Genomic DNA, 19,888 nt, shown 5'->3' with positions numbered 1-19,888 from the left:
GCAGACACAAACAGTCGCACTGACGTCGCACACAAGTCGCACGCATTCCGCCCGGCATACACGATTGTGCGGCCCCAGCGCCTGTGCGACGCTGGCGCCGGACACAGTGCGGAGCCTGAATCAGCGCCACACTCACGTGCACGCGGGTGTGACGCATGCACACCGAGCGAGGCGCCGAGGAAGCAGAGGGGAGCAAACCCAGGGCCAGAGCAGGCGGCGCTGGGGTCGGCAGGTTCGATATGGCCTGCGTGTGGCCGGTATCACGGCGCTGGCGGTGGTGCACAGACGGAATGCGGCGTTACAGCGAATCGCTGTATCAGCGAGATATGCTGCAAGGGGGGGCATTTCAACCGATGGCCGCGCGCACCACCGGCCAAGGAAAAAAAAAAAGACCCTCAAGGGCTCTCTGATGCACCCGCTTCGACAGAATGCTTTGTTGCTCACCTTGGGCCACAGTCTTCCCCACCCGAGCTGATCCGTGCTTCTGCTGTGGCAGTCCTGGCATTGCGGATTGGAATCATGTATATTCACGCCCTGTGCGCAGCACGGACAGAGACTGCAGGGACATGGGAGACTCTGTCGGGCCGGCAGCGTCGCATGACATGCTTTTGGGGGGGGGGCGAGAGCATTGCGCGGCTCTGGGTGGCCTTTGGTCATCTGCAGGTTCGCAGCGCGGATGGGGGGTCAGCTCAGCGCTTGCTGCCAGACGGCGACCCAGACAGACAGGCCGGGTGATCAAGTTGCATGCAGCCACGCGGCCGGCCGGACCGATCCTGCGGTCGACCGGGGGCCTTCTGGCGGCGGTTGCGGCATCAGACTTGCATCGATCTTGCAATTCGAAGAGGGTATCAGGCAGATGGGACTGGCATCGGGATCTTCAGCATCCCCTTCGCACTCATGGCTCGGGCGGGGCGGTGTCGTAGTCCGTCTGTTCCTGCAGAATGCGCAGAACAGCACGGATGCCCTGTGCCAGCCAGAAGCCGATGCTGACGACTCCACCAAACACAATCAGCAGCGGGCCCAGCCAGAACAGGATCACGAACAGCCCCGTCGACACCCCGGCCACGGCGAGGAGCATCCCTGCTCCTGCCCATTCGTCTCGAGTCAGATGCGGCCAGCTGAGCCATGGTTGCGTGTGCAGCGGATGCTTGGGCTCGGCCTCGGCGGCAGGTGCGAGTCGACGACAGCACGGCTCGACGAGGACGACGATGCGAGGTGGGTGGGCTTGCGAGCTTGTCGTCAAGGTAGAGGCAGGCCCGGTGTCGGAAGCAGAGTGGCTGCGGGCCGGTGCGGGTTGTGTGCTGGACGGAGCATGGCGGAAGCCGTTTGGTCGGGCCTTTGGCCGAGCTGAAAACACACAAACCTCGCTGTGGGGTGGCCGCACAGGGTCGCCAAGATGCGGCAGCGTCTCGGGCACGACCGAGGGCATAGACTTGGTGGCTGCTGGGAAAGCGTCCGAGAGCATAGGGCGAATGTATCGTACAGAGCTGGAAAAGAGCAGAATATGGCTGGAGCAGCCACGGACAAAGCAGAAGACAGAGGAGCAGGAATATCGAGGGCTGATTCGACGCAGCGTTCGCCCTGAGTTGTTCATGGACAAGGCCGGTGGCTTTATAGGTTGGACGTCATAGGTCCAAGCAGGGCGCTGTTCATCATGCCGGCACATGGGTGCTCGGCGCTGTCCGAGGGCGGGAAAAAGCGCCAGCAGCAGCACCGAGGATGCAGACCCGTGAGGGGTGGAGAGTTGGGGGCAGCATCGGATGACTGCGGCGGACCAGAGGGGTCATTCGGATGCAGTGCGTCGCAGCGAGATGCGATCGAGCGATATGGGGGGTGTGCGGCAGCGAGATGCAATCGAACGGCGGTTGATTGATTTGTCAAACGATCGGGTGGCTCGCCGGTGGTCACGGCGACATCGTTGGCATCGATTCACGAATGCTCAACCCACGAATACTCAACTCGCGGATACTCAACCCATGAATGCTCAGCCCATGAATGCTCAACTTGCGAACACCTGTCAAATCGGATGATAACTCCACCGCCGACTCATATACTTTATGGTCTTGCTGTCAACTCGCATACTCCATTGCTGCACCGCAGACTCGTATACTTCGCGACTCTGCTCTCAACTCCTCCAGAACATCAATCGCCCGTCCCACCAACCACCTCCGCCTCGCCACAAGTTTTGCCGTCCCACAACGCCACCGCGGCCTTTCCAGTTTTCGCCGCCGTTCGTCCCCATCTCCATCCGTCTTCGTCGCCGACTTGGACTTGACCTCCATCGCTCGTCTTAACCGTCCTCATTCTCCCTGCACCCGCCCTCGCCGGCCGCCTCTCTGGCCCGCCCCTCGATCCATCCATCGATTCCATTCCATCTGCTCTGCTCTATAACCCTCCGCCATGGTCTCGCGATCCGCCAGGCCCGTCCTCGCCAAGCTGCACATCCCCAACACACCACCGCCCGACTATTCGGCGCTGTCCCATCCACCCATTCTGTCGTCGATCGCCTCGGGCCAACTCCCCGCCTCGGCCAGCCATATCATCGCCATCGACCCAGAGCATCTGCGACGGAGCTCGTTCTCACCGTCAAGTACCGTCTCGAGTTCGTCGCTGCCCTCGCCCATCCGGCTGGCCTCTCCAGCACCAGCACCTCCCACGATGCTGCCGTCGTCCCTTCCCAGCCTCTATGAGCCCTCCTCTTCGTCCTCCATGTCTCTGTCGACAGCCTCGACGAAGCGCTCGCTCTCCTATTCCGAGGTCTTGCCGTCGCCCGTGCTCGCTCGGCTTGGCCATCGTGCTTCCGCCCACGGCCTTTTGCCTTCCCACACGGCCTTGCCCTCGGCTCGGCTGGGCCTGGACGACCCCATGGTCGCCTGGTCCGACCACCTCGTTCAAATCCTCATTTCTCCGCTGATCCTGCTGGGGCTCGTGTCCTTCTTTGTGCTCTTTCCCGTCGGCCTGATGGTCGGCTTTCTGGTCCGTTGGCTCCATGGCCTCTATGTACTGCTGCTGGCCGGCGTCTGGACACGGCGGTAGCTCCCTCGCCCGTGCCGCCTGCGGCTCCTCCGGCTCGTGTGGGCCCTGTCTCGGCGACCCCAGCTTTCTGCCAGGGCCTCTCTCACTGAGCACCCACCCTCTTCCGCCTCTCATCCGGGCTGCTACCAGACTCCGCCCTCCGTTCGCATCTACTTTGTATCTATCGCATATGTTCTCTCCGGCTTTCGTTTTGCTGTGGATGCAACCGCAGTCGACCCTCCCAGAACAACTTTTCGGCACCCGCTGAACGCAACCGACAAAGCCCAGCTCTCCAAAGCCCACCTTCCTCGCTCTCGCAAGCTGCTTTGCGCCCTGGTCTGTCTCGCTCCGGCCCCGATCTTGCTCCTTCGCCTCGCCAGCTCCCTCCGCTCTTGGCACGCGGGTCTCGGACAGCAGCCTCTGTGGGAACGTGCAATCGCTCCCCCGAAACGTGCGATCGGACAGCGAGCGACACAAGCTATCGTCTTGGATTTACCACTCTTGGCGCCGTCTTGGCTTTCTCTGCCACTCTTTCGACACTCGCTTGGCGACCCTCTCGATCCGTGGGATACAGCAAGCTTCTGCTGATGGTGGCAACTTCCTCCATTAGCCCGAACGCCTCGCTCATCTATGCCCTTGGTTCATCCTGCACCATGCTCCCCGCCGATCCCACATGCGTTTCGATGCCAAGCACGAGTGTCTGAGGAGGCTGCAGCCCCACTGTTGTCGCCGGCACATATGAACTCAGCAGCAACAGGGCATCGCCGCCGTCTGTGACTGCCTCGTCACCGAAGACAACAGCAAACAACAGCCTCCTCCATCGCTAGCCCTCCTGATCAACAGGGTATTGGCTCAGATGACCGGCTGGCCTCACCCACCTCCAGATTACACAATGTGGGTCCCTGGATCCATCGCGGCTTTGACGGAGCGACTGACTCAAGACACTGTGTGGGCTCGTGCGTCCGGAATTGCTACTCTCCAGTACCCGGCCAAAATCACTCACTCCCTCACGGCATGGATTAACTGCAATGTCTCGACAAATATATGTTTATCTACATTGAGAAAGAGCTCGTCTACCGGGAGATACCGAATCGGATGGCTCATATCGCCTTGACCAAGCGAGAATGGGAGTGGCCATGTGGAGCCGGTCTGGGAGCAAGTTGTGGGAGTGCATTGGTGTGCTGCGAGTCGGTGCGTGGTGCACAGGGCGAATGCTTGTTCAGTGCGTCGGAGCAGCAGCTCCGAAACAATGTTCTAACCATGAGCGACGGCCCATACGGAACGCGGGCGCCCTGATTTCCGGCCAGGCCGATCATGCACCATGAACCAACAACTTGGACCCGGCACAACCACCCGGCTGTTCCGTGGAACATCGATGGGTTCTCTTTCAAACATCATGTGAATCCCGTTGAGCCAGAATGCGAGCAAACCGGCCTTTTGCAGTGAAAGCAGAGCCAGGACGCGCTCGAACGCCCCCTTTCTTGATCCGTTCGCCATGGGCTCGCACGACTGTCATGCTCTGGGGGGGGGTCGCTGGGACCGCCTTGCGATTGCGGCCAACGGCGGTTGAATGGATGGCCTCGGTCGAGTTGTGTGGACCGGGAGCGAGCACACTCTGCAAGGAGAATTTGTGCCGGCGGGTTGCCGGCACCTTCTTGCCCAGACAGCCGACGGCATCTGCTCTGCCCCCTTTCTGCCCCTTTCCCTCGTCCTCATCGGCCTCGTCTGCAGCCAACCCCGTCGTCGATATCGCCATCTTGGCACCGTCTCCGAGCTGCTGGTATCGGCGGGCTCGTTGTCGTTCGCATCCCGTCTCTCCAATATGCCCGTGGCTGGCAAAGAGGCCTCTGAGCCCTCTGACGATGCCGAGCCCCCTGTCTCGCCAGAGGCCCAGACCCCTGTCTCCTCACAGCCAGCGACCCCGTCTCAGCCCGATCCCTTTGGTCCCTGGCTCCATCCCGTCGAGTGTCTCATCAACACCGCCCGCGACGAACCCGATGCCCTCCTGATCAACACCTACGAGAGCGGCATCTCGGAGCGCTTCAGCTATCTCCGTGTGTGGAAGCAGGCGTACTCGGTCGCCCAGGCTCTCAAGGCCCTCCCTGGCTGGAACAACGACGGCCACGAGGTCATCGGCACCTTCTGCGAGGCCGAGGCCAGCTGGGTGATCTACTCGTTTGCGGTGTGGATGCTCGGCAAGTAGGCATCTCTGATGTGTTGCGGTGGGATGCTGTGGTGTGCGGCGATCTGTTCTGGTTATGGCTGCTCTGTTTCGTCGATCGTGGAGCGCCCCTCCGGCAGAACAGGAGGCATTGTCAACGGGAACGAGCCTCACCCATATCGTCTTTCGCATCCAGGAAGACACTCAATCTCGCGCTGAACCTTCCCTCTGCTGCTCGCAAAGCCCTGTGCGAGAGGTATGCTTTCAATCGCTGTCATGAGCAAAGGCGGGCCGTTTGCTGGAGTGAGAGTCGAGCCAGCTCTCTCCTGAGTTGTTCTACAGAGCCCCTGACACCTGCACCACAACCACAACCACACTTGACAGACATGCGGTCAAGTACATCCTCTACCACCACACCAAGCCTAGCCGCACCATAGGAGTGACTTTGGCCGATGCCACCACGTTCCCGGTGCTGGACAACATCCCACACCCGTCTCTCGAAGTCTGTGAACCCCTCGACGACTTTGTCGCCTATTTGGGGACCTCTGGAACGACTGGTATGTGGGTGTTTGAGAATGGTGACGAGCGAGCCAAGTTCCAACTACAGAGGAAGAATATGAACCTGGGCGAACATCAGGTGGCGACTGAGATAGCGGAACACGGACAACGAAACATCAGCAGGAAGTGTGTTTGACCTCTGTGCCTCGTTGGTGCTCCTCAAACCACGAAAACAGGCATTCCCAAGACGTAAGTGACCCGTGGCATTTCAACCGCTTTGATGATTCCAACTGAACGAAGTCTCTAACTCTCTGAGACTCCTTTATGGTTCTTCAGATACAAGTTCCCTCATATTGGTGCAACAACTGGCAGAAGCATTCTGGGGCACATGTTTTTAAAGATTGGAGTGTGTCAGGTAAGCTATATGATCCTGTGCAACAGAGCGTCGAGCCATCCATGAATTGAGAACTAACTTGCATGGCGATCAGACACCTTCGTTTGTCGCAACTTTCACTTTGATGCTCTGCGCCTTGAACCTCAACGGATCTTTGTGGACCCCCCAGCCCACACCCAACACTGTCGACAAAATCAAGAGCATCATCAGAATGCTTGACGATGGCGTATCGTATCTATATCTGGTAAGCTGCCATTGAGAACGGCAAGCAATTCGTCCCACCAATGCTGATGGATGATTCGCATTACTTTACCCATGCGCAGACGCCCTCGCTCATGAAGATGATTATCAGTGTTGCTCAGAATCAGAATCCCGATGTCAAATGGACAGAAACGAGAAAGATCGGCTTGGGCTCGGAGCTCGTGTCTCCAAGCATTGTTCAGCGCGCGAGAAAAATTCTTCCAAATGCAGAGTTGATGTCAGCATATGGTTCGAGCGAGGTGGGTGACAGGAGACTATTCAGACATTTCAGATACACATTGCCAAGGATATTCATTCTCAGTTCAACCTCCAGGCTCTCTTGATTGGTGCCGCTGCGATGTTTTTCCAACCAGTCAACCAGATCCTCGAAGCACATAAACTGGTCTACAAGCAGGCCAAGCCTGGGGTGCGCTGCCTCCTCTTTGACGAGGAGGGCAATATCGTTGATCAAAATGTCTCCAAGAGCGGCGTCCTCGTCTACGCCGTCGATCCCGACCATCCCATCCGCAACCACCCCGACTTTGTCAATGCCAATCCCAACGACAGACTGGCCTCCTTTGGCTTCCTCAGCGACGGCTCGCCCCGAGTCTGCACCATGGACTGGGTCGAGATGGTCAGCGAGAACGAGTTCACTGTGGTTGGAAGGTGAGGTCAATGGCCGGGTGCTGCAACTCTCATTGATGACGAGTGCACATCTGGTACCCTGACGACACGTCCCGCTCCTGTATCCCGAGTACTCACATCATTCATTCCCTCACTTCACACCTCACCCTCCAGATTCGACCAGAAGATCAAAGTCAACGGCGTCTATGTCGACCTGAACCATCTCGAGGCCCTGGTCGTCCAGCACCTGAGCCACACCATCGCCGACTGTACATTTGTCCAGACCTCCGAGAAGAAGATCGTGATGCTGTATGTTCTCCAGGCCCGCCCCACGACCCGCACCGAGCCCAGCGTCGTTATCCGGATGACCCAGGATCTGCTTGGCCTTGCAAACGTCTCCAAGGTGCCGATCCACAACTGCTTCCAGCTCGACGAGATCCCCATGACCGAGATTGGCAAGCGCGACCTCAAGAAGATCAAGTGGATCGCCGAGAACAACGATCTGCACCAAGAATCCGTTGTGTATCCCCGTCTCGCCCCCAGCGAGGCCCCGCTGTTTCGCATCGCGGCTGCAATCTCCAGCCTCGGCAGCCAGCTCCTCGGGATTCCCTCTCTCGACGGCCGCAACTACAGCATCAGCGGGGCTGGGTTTGACTCGCTGAGTGTCGGCCGCCTGGCCCTGGCCATCAAGGAAGAGTACGATGTCGAGATCTCGCCGATGATGCTGCTCTCGAACGGCCTGACGCCCCTCGATGTCGCCCAGCTGGTGATTGATCTCCAAGGCAACCACCCGCTGATGCCACCGACAGTCGACCTCGACCAGGAGGCCGCCCGGCTCGACGATGCGAGTGTGACGGCCGAGGGTCTCCCTCCACTTGTCTTTCCCGAGTCGCCTCGCGGCATCGTCCTGACGGGGGCCACTGGCTTCCTCGGATCGTTCCTGCTGTACGAGCTGGCTGCCAAGTACCCTGCTGCCAGGATCTACTGTCTGGTCCGAGCCGCGAGCGACCAGGCTGCCATCGACCGCATCTTTGAGACAGCCAGAAAGCTGATCCTCAACCCGCAGCAGACGCACTACCTCGTGAACAATGTCAAGCCGCGACTCGTTGGTGTCTGCGGCGATCTGTCGCTCGACCAGTGGGGACTGACCAACAAGCGATGGAAGAAGATCGGCAAGGAGACCGACATGGTTGTGCACTGCGGCGCCGAGGTGCACTGGCTCGACGACTATGAGGCGCTCAAGGGGCCGAATGTCCTGGGCACGGCGACGGCCCTGCGGCTGGCCACGACCCACCACTTGAAGCCGCTGCACTTCATCTCGGCGGTCGGGGCGATTCCCATGGCACGGGGTGCAAGGACGCCGCTCGAGGAGAGGGTGTATTCCAACTGGAACGTCTCTGGCGGGTATGCACAGACCAAGTGGGTCTCTGAGCAGCTGATCAACAAGGCACGATCGAGGGGAGTGCCTGCGACGATCATCCGACCATCGCTGATTGCAAGCGACAGTGTCTATGGAGGTGAGTCACTGGATGTGATATGGCAATGTGGTGTGGTGGTGTGGTGGTGTGGTGGTGTGGTGGTGTGGTGGTGTGGTGGTGTGGTGGTGTGGTGGTGTGGTGGTGTGGTGGTGTGGTGGTGGTGCAGCAGCTCATCTCAGCTCACTCTCACTCTCACTCTCACTCTCACTCTCACTCTCACTCTCACTCTCACTCTCACTCTCACTCTCTCAGTGTGCCACTCGGACGACTACATCTGGCAGTATATCAAGGGATGCATCCGCATCGGGATCGCTCCCTCCAATGCCACCCCCGTGACCATCACCATGAATCCAGTCGACCATGTCGCCAAGGTGGTCGCTGCGATCGCAGCCTCCGAGGCGGCCCTGCCCAAGTTTGTGTTCCACATCAGCGACCCAGAGCGCAGGTGAGATGAGCGAGCGAGCCGAGTGGCAAGCGGACTGGGAGGGCAGCAGGATGAGTGCCATTCCTCGGCAGTCACTCACTCACACCACCATCCCACACATCCTGTCCCTCGGCCCACCTCGCAGCGTCATCACCGAAACTCGACTCTTTGAGATTGTCAATGCCTCTGGCTGGTCCGTCATGTTCGAGACCCGCGAGCGATTCAAGTCTCTGCTCCTCACGCCTCAGCTCACCAACGACTCGTCCATGTCGACGCTCATGCATCTGATCCTGAGCATGTCCTTCCTGGTCGACAACACCAACACCCGGTCGATCTATCCGGCCCTCGGTCCCCAGGCTGGGCGGATCGCCGGGCGAGGGCTGCTGTACCTGACCCACATCGGGTATCTGCCACCTCCTCCGAACCCTCCGTCGCCGCTGAGACCCGAGGAGCACCCGCGGCCCAACATCTTCCGTCCCGACACCCACAACTAGCTCGGTGGTGGAGGTCACTGCATGTTTGGCAGTGCCATTCATGGTGCATCCCATGCACAGCCATGGTCCTTCACTTGCACGGTGCTTCACATCTCCCTGACACACATTCCTGAACTATCGCCTCGGAGTCTGTGCACGACATCCAGAGCTTGCCGATGTGTCCCACTCTCACCCCGTCCACATACCCCGATGTCGCCCCAGTCGCCCTGTCGGCAATTGACTGTCTGTCCTGGTCAATATCACAGCCATCTTGGATTCTCCATGCGACTCTTTCGTCTGGTGTCAGTGCTGGTTGCGAGTACTTGTGGACAGAGACAGGACTACTGATGCAACAGAGTGATCGAATTGGAGTGTAGAACGCCTGAACTTGATAGTCGCCTGGACTGGCACGCTCTGGATGTGGAGTCACTCAAGACGACTGAAATCCCGCAGATTGTCCACCAGAGAATCAACAGTGGCCATTCCCAACGTGGAAGGATTCGTCGTGGTGACCTTGAGTTGCTCCGGACTCTTCGTTACCGATTTCAAGACGATGATCATGTTGCGTGCCCCACAGTTGCTGTGACTCCGTTGCATGAAAGCTAGTGCTCTGTGGATGAAGGCAAATCCCTTGCCATGACTCCAATCAAGAAGGATATCGGAGGTGATAGATTCCTCCGTGGCTGTTGATGGATACCCTGGATGAACATGGATGTATTCAGGGAAGAGAGTTGCCACCAATAGTGGAACGGAAGGGGGGGGCTATTGGTCCGTTTGTTGCGGGTACTGTGACCAAAGTCCGAGTCGTGTTTGGTACGCTCTGGCACCATCGTCGCTGTTTCTATCATTGCTGCTGTCGCTGTGGTTTGCATTGCCTGAGGCAGGAAATGGAGACACATGCGGCTTGTGTTCTGTCCATGTCGACCAACCCAGGAGGCTATATCGGGACAGCCGAGGCGAAATACGACTCCCAAAGTCGCTGGATCTACAGAAGCAGCATGTCCATTGTCGAGGTTAGCGGCTCAGCGGCTCAGCAGCGCAGCGAACCAACTCGACCGGCACCGACTCGACTCGACTCACCTCCTGGTGGCTCTCCAGGAGCGACCTGAGATAAAGCCGCAGCGCCTGGGCAAAGTCGGCAATCTTTTCCTGGTCCAGGTACTCCAGTTCAGCCCGAAGCCGAGCCGAGATGGTCTCGAACTCAGTCTTGGCCTGGCGCGTCTGCTTCTCGACCTCGAGCAGCTCGCTCTGCGCCTGCTGGATCTTGTCTGACCGGAGCTTGCTGGCCCCACGCTGCTTCTCGAGAGCATCCTGTTTGCGGTAGTATTGCTGTTCGAATGTCTGCCAGTGCGAATAGGCCCGGCTGCGAGCAGCAAACGCCGTCTGGAAGCAAAGAGTAGCGACAAGCTGTGAGGAACGGGACGGAGCAAAAGCATGGCGACAGGGTGGACACGTCTTGAGAAGCGCATCTGCCGGTTTGTTGCAGATGAGTCCCGTCGGCAGGTGGGTCCTTGGACTGTCGCCAGTCACCCACAGTCTCGATCCTACCTTGACCGATCCCATGGTCAAAATGTACTCCTCGACGACAATGACAAGATGGTTGATATCATGCTTTGCCTGTTGAAGTGCCGCCATCGGCGAAGCGGGCAATCAGAGTGATCAGTCAGAGCGATACTCCACCCGAAATCCCTGATTGCTACTCAAGGGAACGTAGTTACGCATGGCCATCCATCTACTCAGCGCAGTCGATCCAGTGTCTCTCGGGCCGGATCCGCCACACGAGAATTCCACCTGCTGTGCGCGGATGAATGGCCCTCTCTATCCTTCCACACCTGTCGATCATAGATTTCCTTGACTTGCTTGTATATGTTGCCGATCAACAGGATGTTATGCGAGATGGGCCGACTGCTGTCGATCTTGCTGACAGAGGCAAAGCTCTCGCCGTACTCAGACATGGCTGCGCCAATCTCTGTGTCGGGTGGTGGTATGGCATATACGGAGTTTGAGTGAGATTCTGGGGCTCAGAGCCAAGTTACCGACTATGCCGTAGTCAAGCGTGATCGGTTCTGCGTGCTTCGAACAGACCCATCCTCCACTGCGACACAACGAGAGCGAGTCGTCCAGGTCGCAACAGTCCGCTCGAGCATGCGTGACGCCTGCGATACCTTTCCTTTGCTTCACCAAAGCCTCGAGTGCTCTGGACATTGAGCGTAGCTGAGTTTCGAGAATGTCCAGCTGTCGTTTCTTATCCTCAAACCACTGCGATGGTAGCCGATAGCCACGACAATGGTAGTGTTTGCAGTCCATCGGGTTGGGTTACAATCAAAGGTAGCATCGAGGAAAATGCCAGCGGCGATTGTGCGCGATTAAGAGCAGGAGCAGGAGCAGGAGCAGGAGCAGGAGCAGGAGCAGGAGCAGGAGCAGGAGCAGGAGCAGGAGCAGGAGCAGGAGCAGGAGCAGGAGCAGGAGCAGGAGCAGGAGCAGGAGCAGGAGCAGGAGCAGGAGCAGGAGCAGGAGCAGGAGCAGGAGCAGGAGCAGGAGCAGGAGCAGGAGCAGGAGCAGGAGCAGGCTGTAGGGGAGTGTGCCGCGCCCCAAGCCGGGTCGTCTTTGAGCGCCTCGGATAGCAGGCGGCAAATGGACTGAGATCGTACCTGATCAACTTCGACGTACTTCACAAAGGTTTGGCTTGCATTGGTCATGGCATCGCCCAAAAATCCCATAAATCCCTTGGACTCTTCCCTCTTCTTTTGGGTGACCTTGAGGTTCAGTGGGACCAACAAATGATGTGGAAGTTGGCGGCTTGTTTTCCCCTCCCCTCTCCCACGCCGTCCTCCACATTGACTGACTGATTCGCCCGCACTTATTCGTCCGCTCACACCTTTTCGCCATGCATTTGCAACTTACGTCGTGCACAAACGTCTCCGACTCCAAGAATATACGCAAGTCCTGATCGTTTTGGAGAATCGAATGGTTGACCATTTTGCGGAGCGAGCGCTCAAACGAAGACCGGCGCATCTCGACCAATTCGTCCTGGAAACGGCCTGGGCGTGCGCAATCATAAAAGGCGTGGAGGGTGGCGGGCGGTTGGTAAGCTATCGGTTTGATCCACTCGGGCTCGTGAGCGACGAAGCTCTCGGATTGCAAGTGCCCTTGAGGACTCACCGAGTGCGTGCTTCTCGGGCACAGGCGGGACGATGGCTCCGGGGTACCGATTCACGAGTTGGTTGTAGAGCCACAGAAAGTCGCGGTAACGTCGCGAGACGCTGAACTCGGCGTTTCGGAAGGCTGGGTCGTTGGTCTGGGATCCAGTTGGCATCAGTGAGCTGCTCGCCAAATGACGCTGCTCGGAACGTACACGATGTGCTCCACGGCTATCGTCTATTCCGGTGGACGACACGCTGCTTGACCGTACAGAACTGTCGCCAGCACGGGCCGAGTGCATCACGCCAAAGTGCTCACGCATTGTCGTTTACCTTGGTGCGAACCTTGTATATCATGTGAGGGTTGATGGCATCGCCCACCTTTTGGGGCTCTCCGACTGATACCTCGTAGCTGTAGCCGTTTCCATCAGGCCGCTTGGGAGAAGCTTCTTGCGGTATCGCTGTATCGCCATAGGCCGATCGCGGAGGGTCCTGGGGTGTTCAGTCGTCACAGCGGTGAGGTAAGCTCTGCTGCCCCCCTGTTTTGAACCCACACCCCACTGCGCCGAGAAATATGGCTGCACATATCATCGCGGGCTGCTCTGAGCTCACATTCAAGCGAGCGATATTTGATGCTATCATCAAGTACGTGGCACCAACATCCGGCTCCATGAATCCCCCTCCCTTGTTGATATTCCCCCAGCAGTCAATCGCTGCGACAAGGGTCTAATCCATGCCATATACCTTTGGGCCCGGCGCTCTGGCTGTCGACGAAGCATGGGCGTAAAAGCTATCGTCATAGACAAACTTGGCCGCGCGTGTGTTGATGCCCAAGGGATCGGTCTCGTGGACGCTAACGTCGTCTTCGGAACGTCGGCCATCCCGGTCCGATGGAGCAATTGGAGTGATCGAGGCAGCATCGGAGACAAACGACGATGGGACACCGTGCTGTTCTCGACCTTCGGAGAGCCTGGCGCCGTGCAGCTGCCCGGTAGCAGGAATGGCGCGGGCCGGTTCACCCGAAGCCCCGCTGTGCAGATGCAGAGGCGAGTCGACGACACTTGATCGGAGAGGATCCAGGAGCTTGTCGAGGCCAGCAGTGATGTGAGAGGAGGGGTTGGTGGGCGAGTGCCTGTCCGCATTCGACCCAAGCGTGTGGGCCGAGAGCGGATCATCGAGAAGGGCATCGTCGCGGATCCAGGGATCGGCTTGGGGATGGTACTTTGCTGCAGCTGTCGTCGAGAAGGCCTGCAGCGGATCGTCAAAGATTGGTGCGGGAGAAGGGTCGCGTTCCCTGAGACTCTGCGTCGATGCAAAAACGGGCTGGTCTTTGGAGACATCGAAGGCTGAGAACGAGTCGGTGCGGGAAGCACCAGCGGGCTCGGGAAGGCTCGTGGTCGAGTCAAAGACGTTGTCGCTGCTGCGAGCCAGATCAAACGCCGAAAAGGTCTCGGTGAGAGTGGCGATGGTTGTTGGCTCGACCAAATCATGAGTGGATGAGAAAGCAGAAGTGCGGGCATCGGCCCCAGTTGCAAATGCCGAGAGCGACTCGGAGCTCTGGTGGTCCGGCGGCAGGTCCTTGAGATCCTCGGTGGACTCGTAGATGGCCTCGGACGGCTGGCCCGCAAAGGCTGAGAGAGACTCGGACTTGAGCACGGAGGCCGACTGGTGGTCGACGAGCTCTTCATTCGAGTCAAAGACAGAAGCCACGGCCTGCATCCCATTGCCGGGGTGAGCAGGCTGGTCATCGACGACGAACGCAGACAGCGATTCGGTCCGATGCTGGATCGACTGAGGCTCGACGAGCGAGGCAGAGGACGAAAACACCGATGCCTCGGGCTGGTCTGTCTGGAAGGCCGAGAAGGACTCGGCTCGTCTTGCGATGGTGCTGGGCTCGGCGAGATCCTCGGTCGAGGCAAAGACGGCACCGTCGGCGGCGGATGCAGACTCGTTCAGGCCCTGGCTCGACGATGGCAGCGGGGGTTCCCCAAAGATCTGGGAGCCCGAGTCGACCGAGTGCAGCGAGACATGGATGTTGGACGATGCAGGCGGAGAGGGCCGGTAGTCCTCCCACACGGAGTTTGAGAGGATGTCTTGCTCGTCCATGGCAGAAGCAGGGCAGCTCGACGGATGGGACGAGCCGGGGAGAGGCGCAAGATGGAGAGCGGGAGGTCGGCCAGGGTCCATCGAGGGAGCCAAGAAATGCAACGCGGGCAGCGGGGGCAGCGTGCCAAGGGCGAAGCGAGCGGTGGGCCGATCGATGGGATGGATAGACACACAGCCCACGACGAGCCTGCCGGCGCTGAGCACCGGTAACGACAGCGGCGATGGGCCGACGCAACGGCTGTTAACGATCCAATGCGATTGCCATCGATGGCGGCGCTCATGGAATGCCGTGGGGCGACCTGGCGTTTGATTGATGCGCTTGAATGCCACGCGGATCGCATGTCTGGATAGCCCTGTGGACTCGATGGACATCTACACCCTTGCTTCATGAGGTATTCCACGATATACACCACGATATACTCCATGATATACTCATGATATACTCCATGATATACTCCACGGTGTACTCTGCGATATACTCTGCGAGGCATTCCATGAGATCTGCCCAAGGCCAACCACACCGCCAGTCATGCGGATCGATCATGGACAGGTTGTTCATTCCGACAACGCACCTGCCAAGCCACGCGCCACACAGCCCCGCCTATAAAAGCCCGTCCTTCCGTCTCTGCCGATGGCTGTCCACCCGTCTCTTTCCCGAGGTGACAGGCTTAGTCCGTGAAGGTCGACTGAGAGTAAGCACTGCCAAACCCTGAATCATTGGGCACACCTCGCGTCCCATCGACTACTTTGCGATGGGCAATTTTTGGAACTCGTTGCCGGAGGGCCTCTGGGATGCTGCCGCCCGCGGCTCGCCCAGAGTCCCTTGGGCAGATCTCTCGGTCGCTGGCCATGTCGCCGCACCCTCCCCTCCCTCGCTCCGGCTCCCCGGGCCGTTGCCGCTCCAATACACACGACACATGCTGTCCGGCTGGTTTCTGTCGATCGACGGTGTTTATTGGCTTGTGCAGGCTCCCCGAGGTCTCTGCCACCTCATACAGGCGCTAGTGATCTGGTCCTGTTTCGCCGTAGCCGCTCAGGGTCAGCTGGGCAAAGATTCCTCTGGCTTTTGGCACCAGATCGGCGACACCGAGAGTCGAGGAGAGGGTCTGTGGGCCAGAGAGGCAATGGGGTGCTCGTGATTAGTGCAAGGCAATGGAGTGCATCGCCGTCTCGAGACCTTGGCTCGCCCGGATGGTGCCTTGGTCTGGTCCGTCTCCCTCGCTCCAGTTCCGTTTCTGCACGGCCCAGAGACCCGCCATTCGCAGTCCCGATGCAGCCCCACACCATCCAGCACCCAGCCAGCCAGCCCGCACAGCATTACATTGGAAGTGCGGCATCCCGTCGGTACGCATCGTGGAGTGCCGTGTGAAGCCGGCGATGATCCGAACTCTCTCGCAAACGACGACGCCGAGGCTGCGGACGCCGACGGTGTCGCGGTGGATGGTGGCCGTGCTGAAAACGATGTCGTTGGCGGTGCGGTGAAGCCGCAGCCTCGATTCAGGCGCGCAGATGCTCGGGATCGGCCCGGCATCGGGCCTCGGAAGGATCGGCACATTGTCTGGCAGGTGTGGTCCGAAGGTGCTTGGTGGACTGCTCGCTCGCTTGCGGACGTGCGCTCGTCTGTCGGTTGCGATGGTGTCTTTGAATGCTGCTTTGTTCTCCCAATCAGCTCGGTCGCACCTCTCCTCTGTCGATCGCCGTCGTATCCAGCGTGGTCCTGTGCAGTTGGGAGAGAAGCCGTTTCCCTCGCAGCCGTTTGCGCTTTCTCTTGGATGATCAGCACACACACACACGCGACACTCGTCGCCTTCTCGCAGCATGCTCTCGCTCTGCCGAGGGCCGCTCCCGCCCGTCTCTCGGCCTCGCCTCTGCGTTTTCGCGGCCGTGTCCACGTGATCGTCTCCAATCACCCTTCCTTGCCTGCCGTCACCGTGCCCTTGCGCTTGGCCGACAGCCCTCGCCTTTCCCACGCTACCACTGCGGTCTCGTCAATACCGCCGGCACACCTGCGCCTGCAGATCCAACCTTCTCCGTGCCTACAAGCAGCCTGGTAAGTGGAGCAGCTTGCCCGACCGCGCAGGCGGCGCGCCGAGGCGACGCTCCGAGGCGATGCTCCGAGAAGCAAATGGCCGCGACCAAGCGAGATGCAGGGGCAGCACCGGCGGCCTTGCAGCGCAGATGCGTGACTGAAGCGAGGGGCGAAGCTATTTTCTCTTCTCACCGTATGCCCATGCGCCAAAACTCCCTGCTACGCTCGCTGGCTGTACCCAGATCTCGCGGCAATGACAACCCTCAACACTCGCGCTGCGAGCATCCCGATGCTCAGCTCCAACTTTTCCAAAAAATACTCTTTCAAACGAGAAATCGGCAAGGGTGCATATGGTGTTGTTTGGTACGTTGGATGTGCTTGGAAGGCGGTGCTGGCACTGCAAGGCACACAGTCGCGGGTGTCGGTAGCAAAGCAGTGTCAGCACCACCCTTCTCGTGAGCGTGTGGAAAGAGAAGAGCTGTAAACCTCCCCCAATCTGCCAATGTGGTCGAGTCGCCTTGGAAGGGAAATGGCTTCACATGTTTTGTTCTCAATACTGTGGGCACACCAACCCCGACGACTCGTCCTTGTGCCTCCTGTGCCTCCTGCCTGTTGATGCTTGTGCCGTCACGACCTTGGCCTAACTGAGTTTGCGGGCGGGGCTATGCTCCAGGGCTGCTGTCGATAACGAGTCAAACACAGAGGTTGCCATTAAAAAGGTCGGCCCCAAGAACTTTGAGGAAGAAATCCTGGCCAAGCGCGCCTTGCGGGAGCTCAAGCTCTTGCGGCACCTCCACGGCAACGATAATGTGTGTGAGCCAGCTCTGCATTTGGACGCACGTAGCTGGAAGCAGACCTGACAGGCCGGCATCCATGCAATACTCGCACTGCTGCAACTGTGCTTGTTTTGACTCGTCCTCTGTTTCCTTTCCCACAATTTCATTTCTCCATGGCCTCATCGCGTCATTGCTCTATCGCCTCGCCGTTCCATCGCCTCGTCGCGCCGTTGCTCTCCCAGATCACCAGCTTTATCGATGTCGACATCAACTCGGACGACCCCGAAAGGTTCAACGAGATCTATCTGATCGAGGAGCTCATGGAGGCCGATCTCAATCAAATCATCAAGAGTGGCCAGAGCCTGACCGACCAGCACTATCAGTACTTTATCTACCAAATCGTGCGGGGGCTCAAGTGGATGCATTCCGCCAACGTTCTGCACCGCGATCTGAAGCCCGGAAACTTGCTCGTCAACAGCGACTGCGAGCTCAAGGTAGATCCCGCATGGAGCGTGCTGCTCTGCTCGCTGCTGCGACCACTCGTTGCGACGACATTCCGCATACCGCATCCTGCATACCACATCCTGCATACCACATCCTGCATACCACATCCTCAGGCGCACACACTTTGTCGGATGCTCGCTCCACCGCCGCGATCCTAACTGCCAGAGCCGCTCTCTCGATGTAGATTTGCGACTTTGGCCTCGCTCGTGGCGCAACCGATGCGGCCAATGTGCTTATGAACACAGAGTACGTTGCCACAAGATACTACCGCGCTCCCGAGGTGGTCCTCTCGCCAAAGCACTACACCAAAGCCAGTAAGTGATCTGCATCCGCCGCACGACCGCCGACGCCAATGAGTCATTTGGTTCAAGGGCTTACTACGCTTTCGTGTGGATCTGCTCGTTCTGTGGTCTGACGGCTCTGTGGATCTGACCGCTCGTTTCCACGATTTCCCCAGTCGATATTTGGAGTGTCGGCTGTATCTTTGGCGAGCTGTTCATCGGCAAGGTTCTCTTCAAAGGCTCCGATTGTGAGTACTGCAAAGGTGTCGTTGATGGCGAGAAGATACCGCACCCCGTTCACTCGGCGTGAATCGTGCACTGAACGGAACTGAACGGGACGGAACTGAACTGAACTGAGCTGGACTGAACTGACAAGCCGCGATTCGCGACGCCAGACATTGATCAGCTGCAGAAGATCTTTGAGCTCCTCGGCACTCCAGAAGATCCAACCTTGATGAGTCTGTGCAGCGCGAGGGTAAGTGTGTGCAAGCAATCTGTAAGCCTTTCTGAACTAGTTCTGGTCATATATCGCCGAGTCGGACAGTCCCCTGAGCACGACGGTACATTTGCTCCAGGTTCTCAAATACCTCTCCAGTTGGCCGAAGCGCCCAAAGGTTCCTCTCCAGAAGGCCTTTCCAAAGGCAGAGCCTCTGGGTATGTAGAAGCAGCACTGCCACAGGACATGTGCCTGGGTGATTGGTTCCTCAGTATGCGTCCCTGCATCTCTCATCCATGCACGCTGTACTGTTCTAACCATTCCGTTTTGCACAACTTGGCGTGCTGGACATCCTCCTCTCCACGGAACCACCTGGTCATGATGCCGCCAGCTCTGGACTTGCTCGGCAGAATGCTCGAGTTTGATCCGGCCAAGAGAATCACGGCAGAAGAGGCGCTTAAGCACCCGTATCTGGCTGCCTACCACAGCCCGGAAGATGAGGTACCACTTGGATGCTACTTTGATACATGGACAGCTCGGCCGTGCTGCGTCGCATCCACTTCGAGCCACACACGGTTTGCAATCTCTAACTGCCGCTACACCCCACTGGCCAGCCCGACTGTCCCTCAATATTCGATTTCTCGTTCGAGTCGGCCCGCAGCATTCCTGAAATCAAGAGTAAGTCTGCAATGCGCTCTTCCTCGCAGCAGTTCCCATTCGCACCCATCCCCTGGGTGTGAGTATGCGATGCTCTCCTCAACTCTTCCCTCTCAACACGGCATGACAGAGCTGATCGTCGAGGAAGTTCGGCACATCAAGAAGATGCAGCAGAGCGGACCCATGAGTGCCGGTGTCGGATCCCCAAAACGTCTTGGAGCGTAAGTCGACCGATCTGCCCACCACCCGCACCAAGGCCAAATATCCACCAGGGACGGGCGCCTTCGAGTCTGTCTCTGCTGGGTCGCATATCGTTGCTGGTAGCCGATGGGGCTGAGATGCATGCCACTCACCAGTAACGCCATCTTGGCTCCTATCTCACGTCTCCCCGCTGCTGTGATGATTCCATGACCATCTGCGACAGGCCCTCTGGCAACGGCCCCGAAGTCGCCCCCGACCGTGCCCAGGAAGTTCCGAGGTTCGAGTCGGACGGCCAGGCCCTCGGCGGGGCCGGCGGTGCAAACACAATCGAGGAGGAGCTCCAGATGAGGGATTTGAAGATCAAGGACTGAGCATTCCCTCCCCGATCCTCAACTCTCAACATTCCGAGATTCCGATTTCCCCGAAAGTCTTATCAGTCGGGTCCAGAGCA

The 19,888-nt window shown here is 58.7% G+C and overlaps 5 protein-coding genes across 5 annotated transcripts; 3 read left to right on the top strand and 2 right to left on the bottom strand.

The window, feature by feature from the left end:
• Positions 1–504: 504 nt before the first annotated feature.
• On the bottom strand, positions 505–1,864 carry BJ171DRAFT_518933 (uncharacterized protein). The gene has a single exon (XM_053112301.1). It carries the CDS (start codon positions 1,664–1,666, stop codon positions 896–898), a length of 771 nt encoding a protein of 256 aa, XP_052963353.1. The 5' UTR covers positions 1,667–1,864; the 3' UTR covers positions 505–895.
• A 536-nt stretch (positions 1,865–2,400) lies between these two features.
• BJ171DRAFT_585397 (uncharacterized protein) lies at positions 2,401–3,036 on the top strand (the record flags this gene model as incomplete). Its single annotated transcript, XM_053114358.1, has 1 exon — positions 2,401–3,036. One exon carries the CDS (start codon positions 2,401–2,403, stop codon positions 3,034–3,036), a length of 636 nt encoding a protein of 211 aa, XP_052963352.1.
• A 3,140-nt stretch (positions 3,037–6,176) lies between these two features.
• BJ171DRAFT_462510 (male sterility protein-domain-containing protein) lies at positions 6,177–9,596 on the top strand. The gene is made up of 6 exons (XM_053108515.1): positions 6,177–6,312; positions 6,392–6,568; positions 6,643–6,974; positions 7,107–8,449; positions 8,663–8,855; positions 8,980–9,596. The coding sequence occupies exons 1-6, from the start codon at positions 6,193–6,195 to the stop codon at positions 9,326–9,328; spliced, it is 2,514 nt and encodes an 837-aa protein (XP_052963351.1). The 5' UTR covers positions 6,177–6,192; the 3' UTR covers positions 9,329–9,596.
• A 398-nt stretch (positions 9,597–9,994) lies between these two features.
• BJ171DRAFT_518909 (Vps5 C terminal like-domain-containing protein) lies at positions 9,995–14,791 on the bottom strand. Its single transcript, XM_053112300.1, has 10 exons — positions 13,192–14,791; positions 12,781–12,939; positions 12,470–12,605; positions 12,212–12,348; positions 11,959–12,063; positions 11,473–11,566; positions 11,140–11,276; positions 10,856–10,924; positions 10,388–10,690; positions 9,995–10,292 (listed from the first exon to the last, which is right to left on the bottom strand). The coding sequence occupies exons 1-10, from the start codon at positions 14,632–14,634 to the stop codon at positions 10,245–10,247; spliced, it is 2,631 nt and encodes an 876-aa protein (XP_052963350.1). The 5' UTR covers positions 14,635–14,791; the 3' UTR covers positions 9,995–10,244.
• A 2,080-nt stretch (positions 14,792–16,871) lies between these two features.
• BJ171DRAFT_427745 (kinase-like domain-containing protein) lies at positions 16,872–19,808 on the top strand (the record flags this gene model as incomplete). Its single annotated transcript, XM_053107821.1, has 11 exons — positions 16,872–16,945; positions 17,256–17,391; positions 17,601–17,852; positions 18,047–18,176; positions 18,320–18,391; positions 18,539–18,618; positions 18,719–18,797; positions 18,971–19,080; positions 19,194–19,257; positions 19,367–19,457; positions 19,661–19,808. The coding sequence occupies 11 exons, from the start codon at positions 16,872–16,874 to the stop codon at positions 19,806–19,808; spliced, it is 1,236 nt and encodes a 411-aa protein (XP_052963349.1).
• Positions 19,809–19,888: the final 80 nt, after the last annotated feature.

Source organism: Polychytrium aggregatum (assembly GCF_025602895.1).
Source record: "Polychytrium aggregatum strain JEL109 chromosome Unknown BJ171scaffold_41, whole genome shotgun sequence".
NCBI classification, from domain to species: Eukaryota; Fungi; Chytridiomycota; class Chytridiomycetes; order Polychytriales; genus Polychytrium; species Polychytrium aggregatum.
This window is presented reverse-complemented; position numbering and strand designations above follow the sequence as displayed.

Excerpts from the sequence above, each read along its gene's own strand:
- BJ171DRAFT_462510 (XM_053108515.1), top strand. The coding sequence starts at position 6,193 with ATGCTCTGCGCCTTGAACCTCAACGGATCTTTGTGGACCCCCCAGCCC. Across the intron at positions 6,569-6,642 it reads CAGCATATGGTTCGAGCGAG|GCTCTCTTGATTGGTGCCGC; the intron begins GTGGGTGACAGG and ends TTCAACCTCCAG. Across the intron at positions 8,856-8,979 it reads ATCAGCGACCCAGAGCGCAG|CGTCATCACCGAAACTCGAC; the intron begins GTGAGATGAGCG and ends CCCACCTCGCAG.
- BJ171DRAFT_518909 (XM_053112300.1), bottom strand. The coding sequence starts at position 14,634 with ATGGACCCTGGCCGACCTCCCGCTCTCCATCTTGCGCCTCTCCCCGGC. Across the intron at positions 10,691-10,855 it reads TGACCATGGGATCGGTCAAG|ACGGCGTTTGCTGCTCGCAG; the intron begins GTAGGATCGAGA and ends CTTTGCTTCCAG. Across the intron at positions 10,293-10,387 it reads TCCTGGAGAGCCACCAGGAG|ATCCAGCGACTTTGGGAGTC; the intron begins GTGAGTCGAGTC and ends CTGCTTCTGTAG.
- BJ171DRAFT_518933 (XM_053112301.1), bottom strand. The coding sequence starts at position 1,666 with ATGTGCCGGCATGATGAACAGCGCCCTGCTTGGACCTATGACGTCCAA.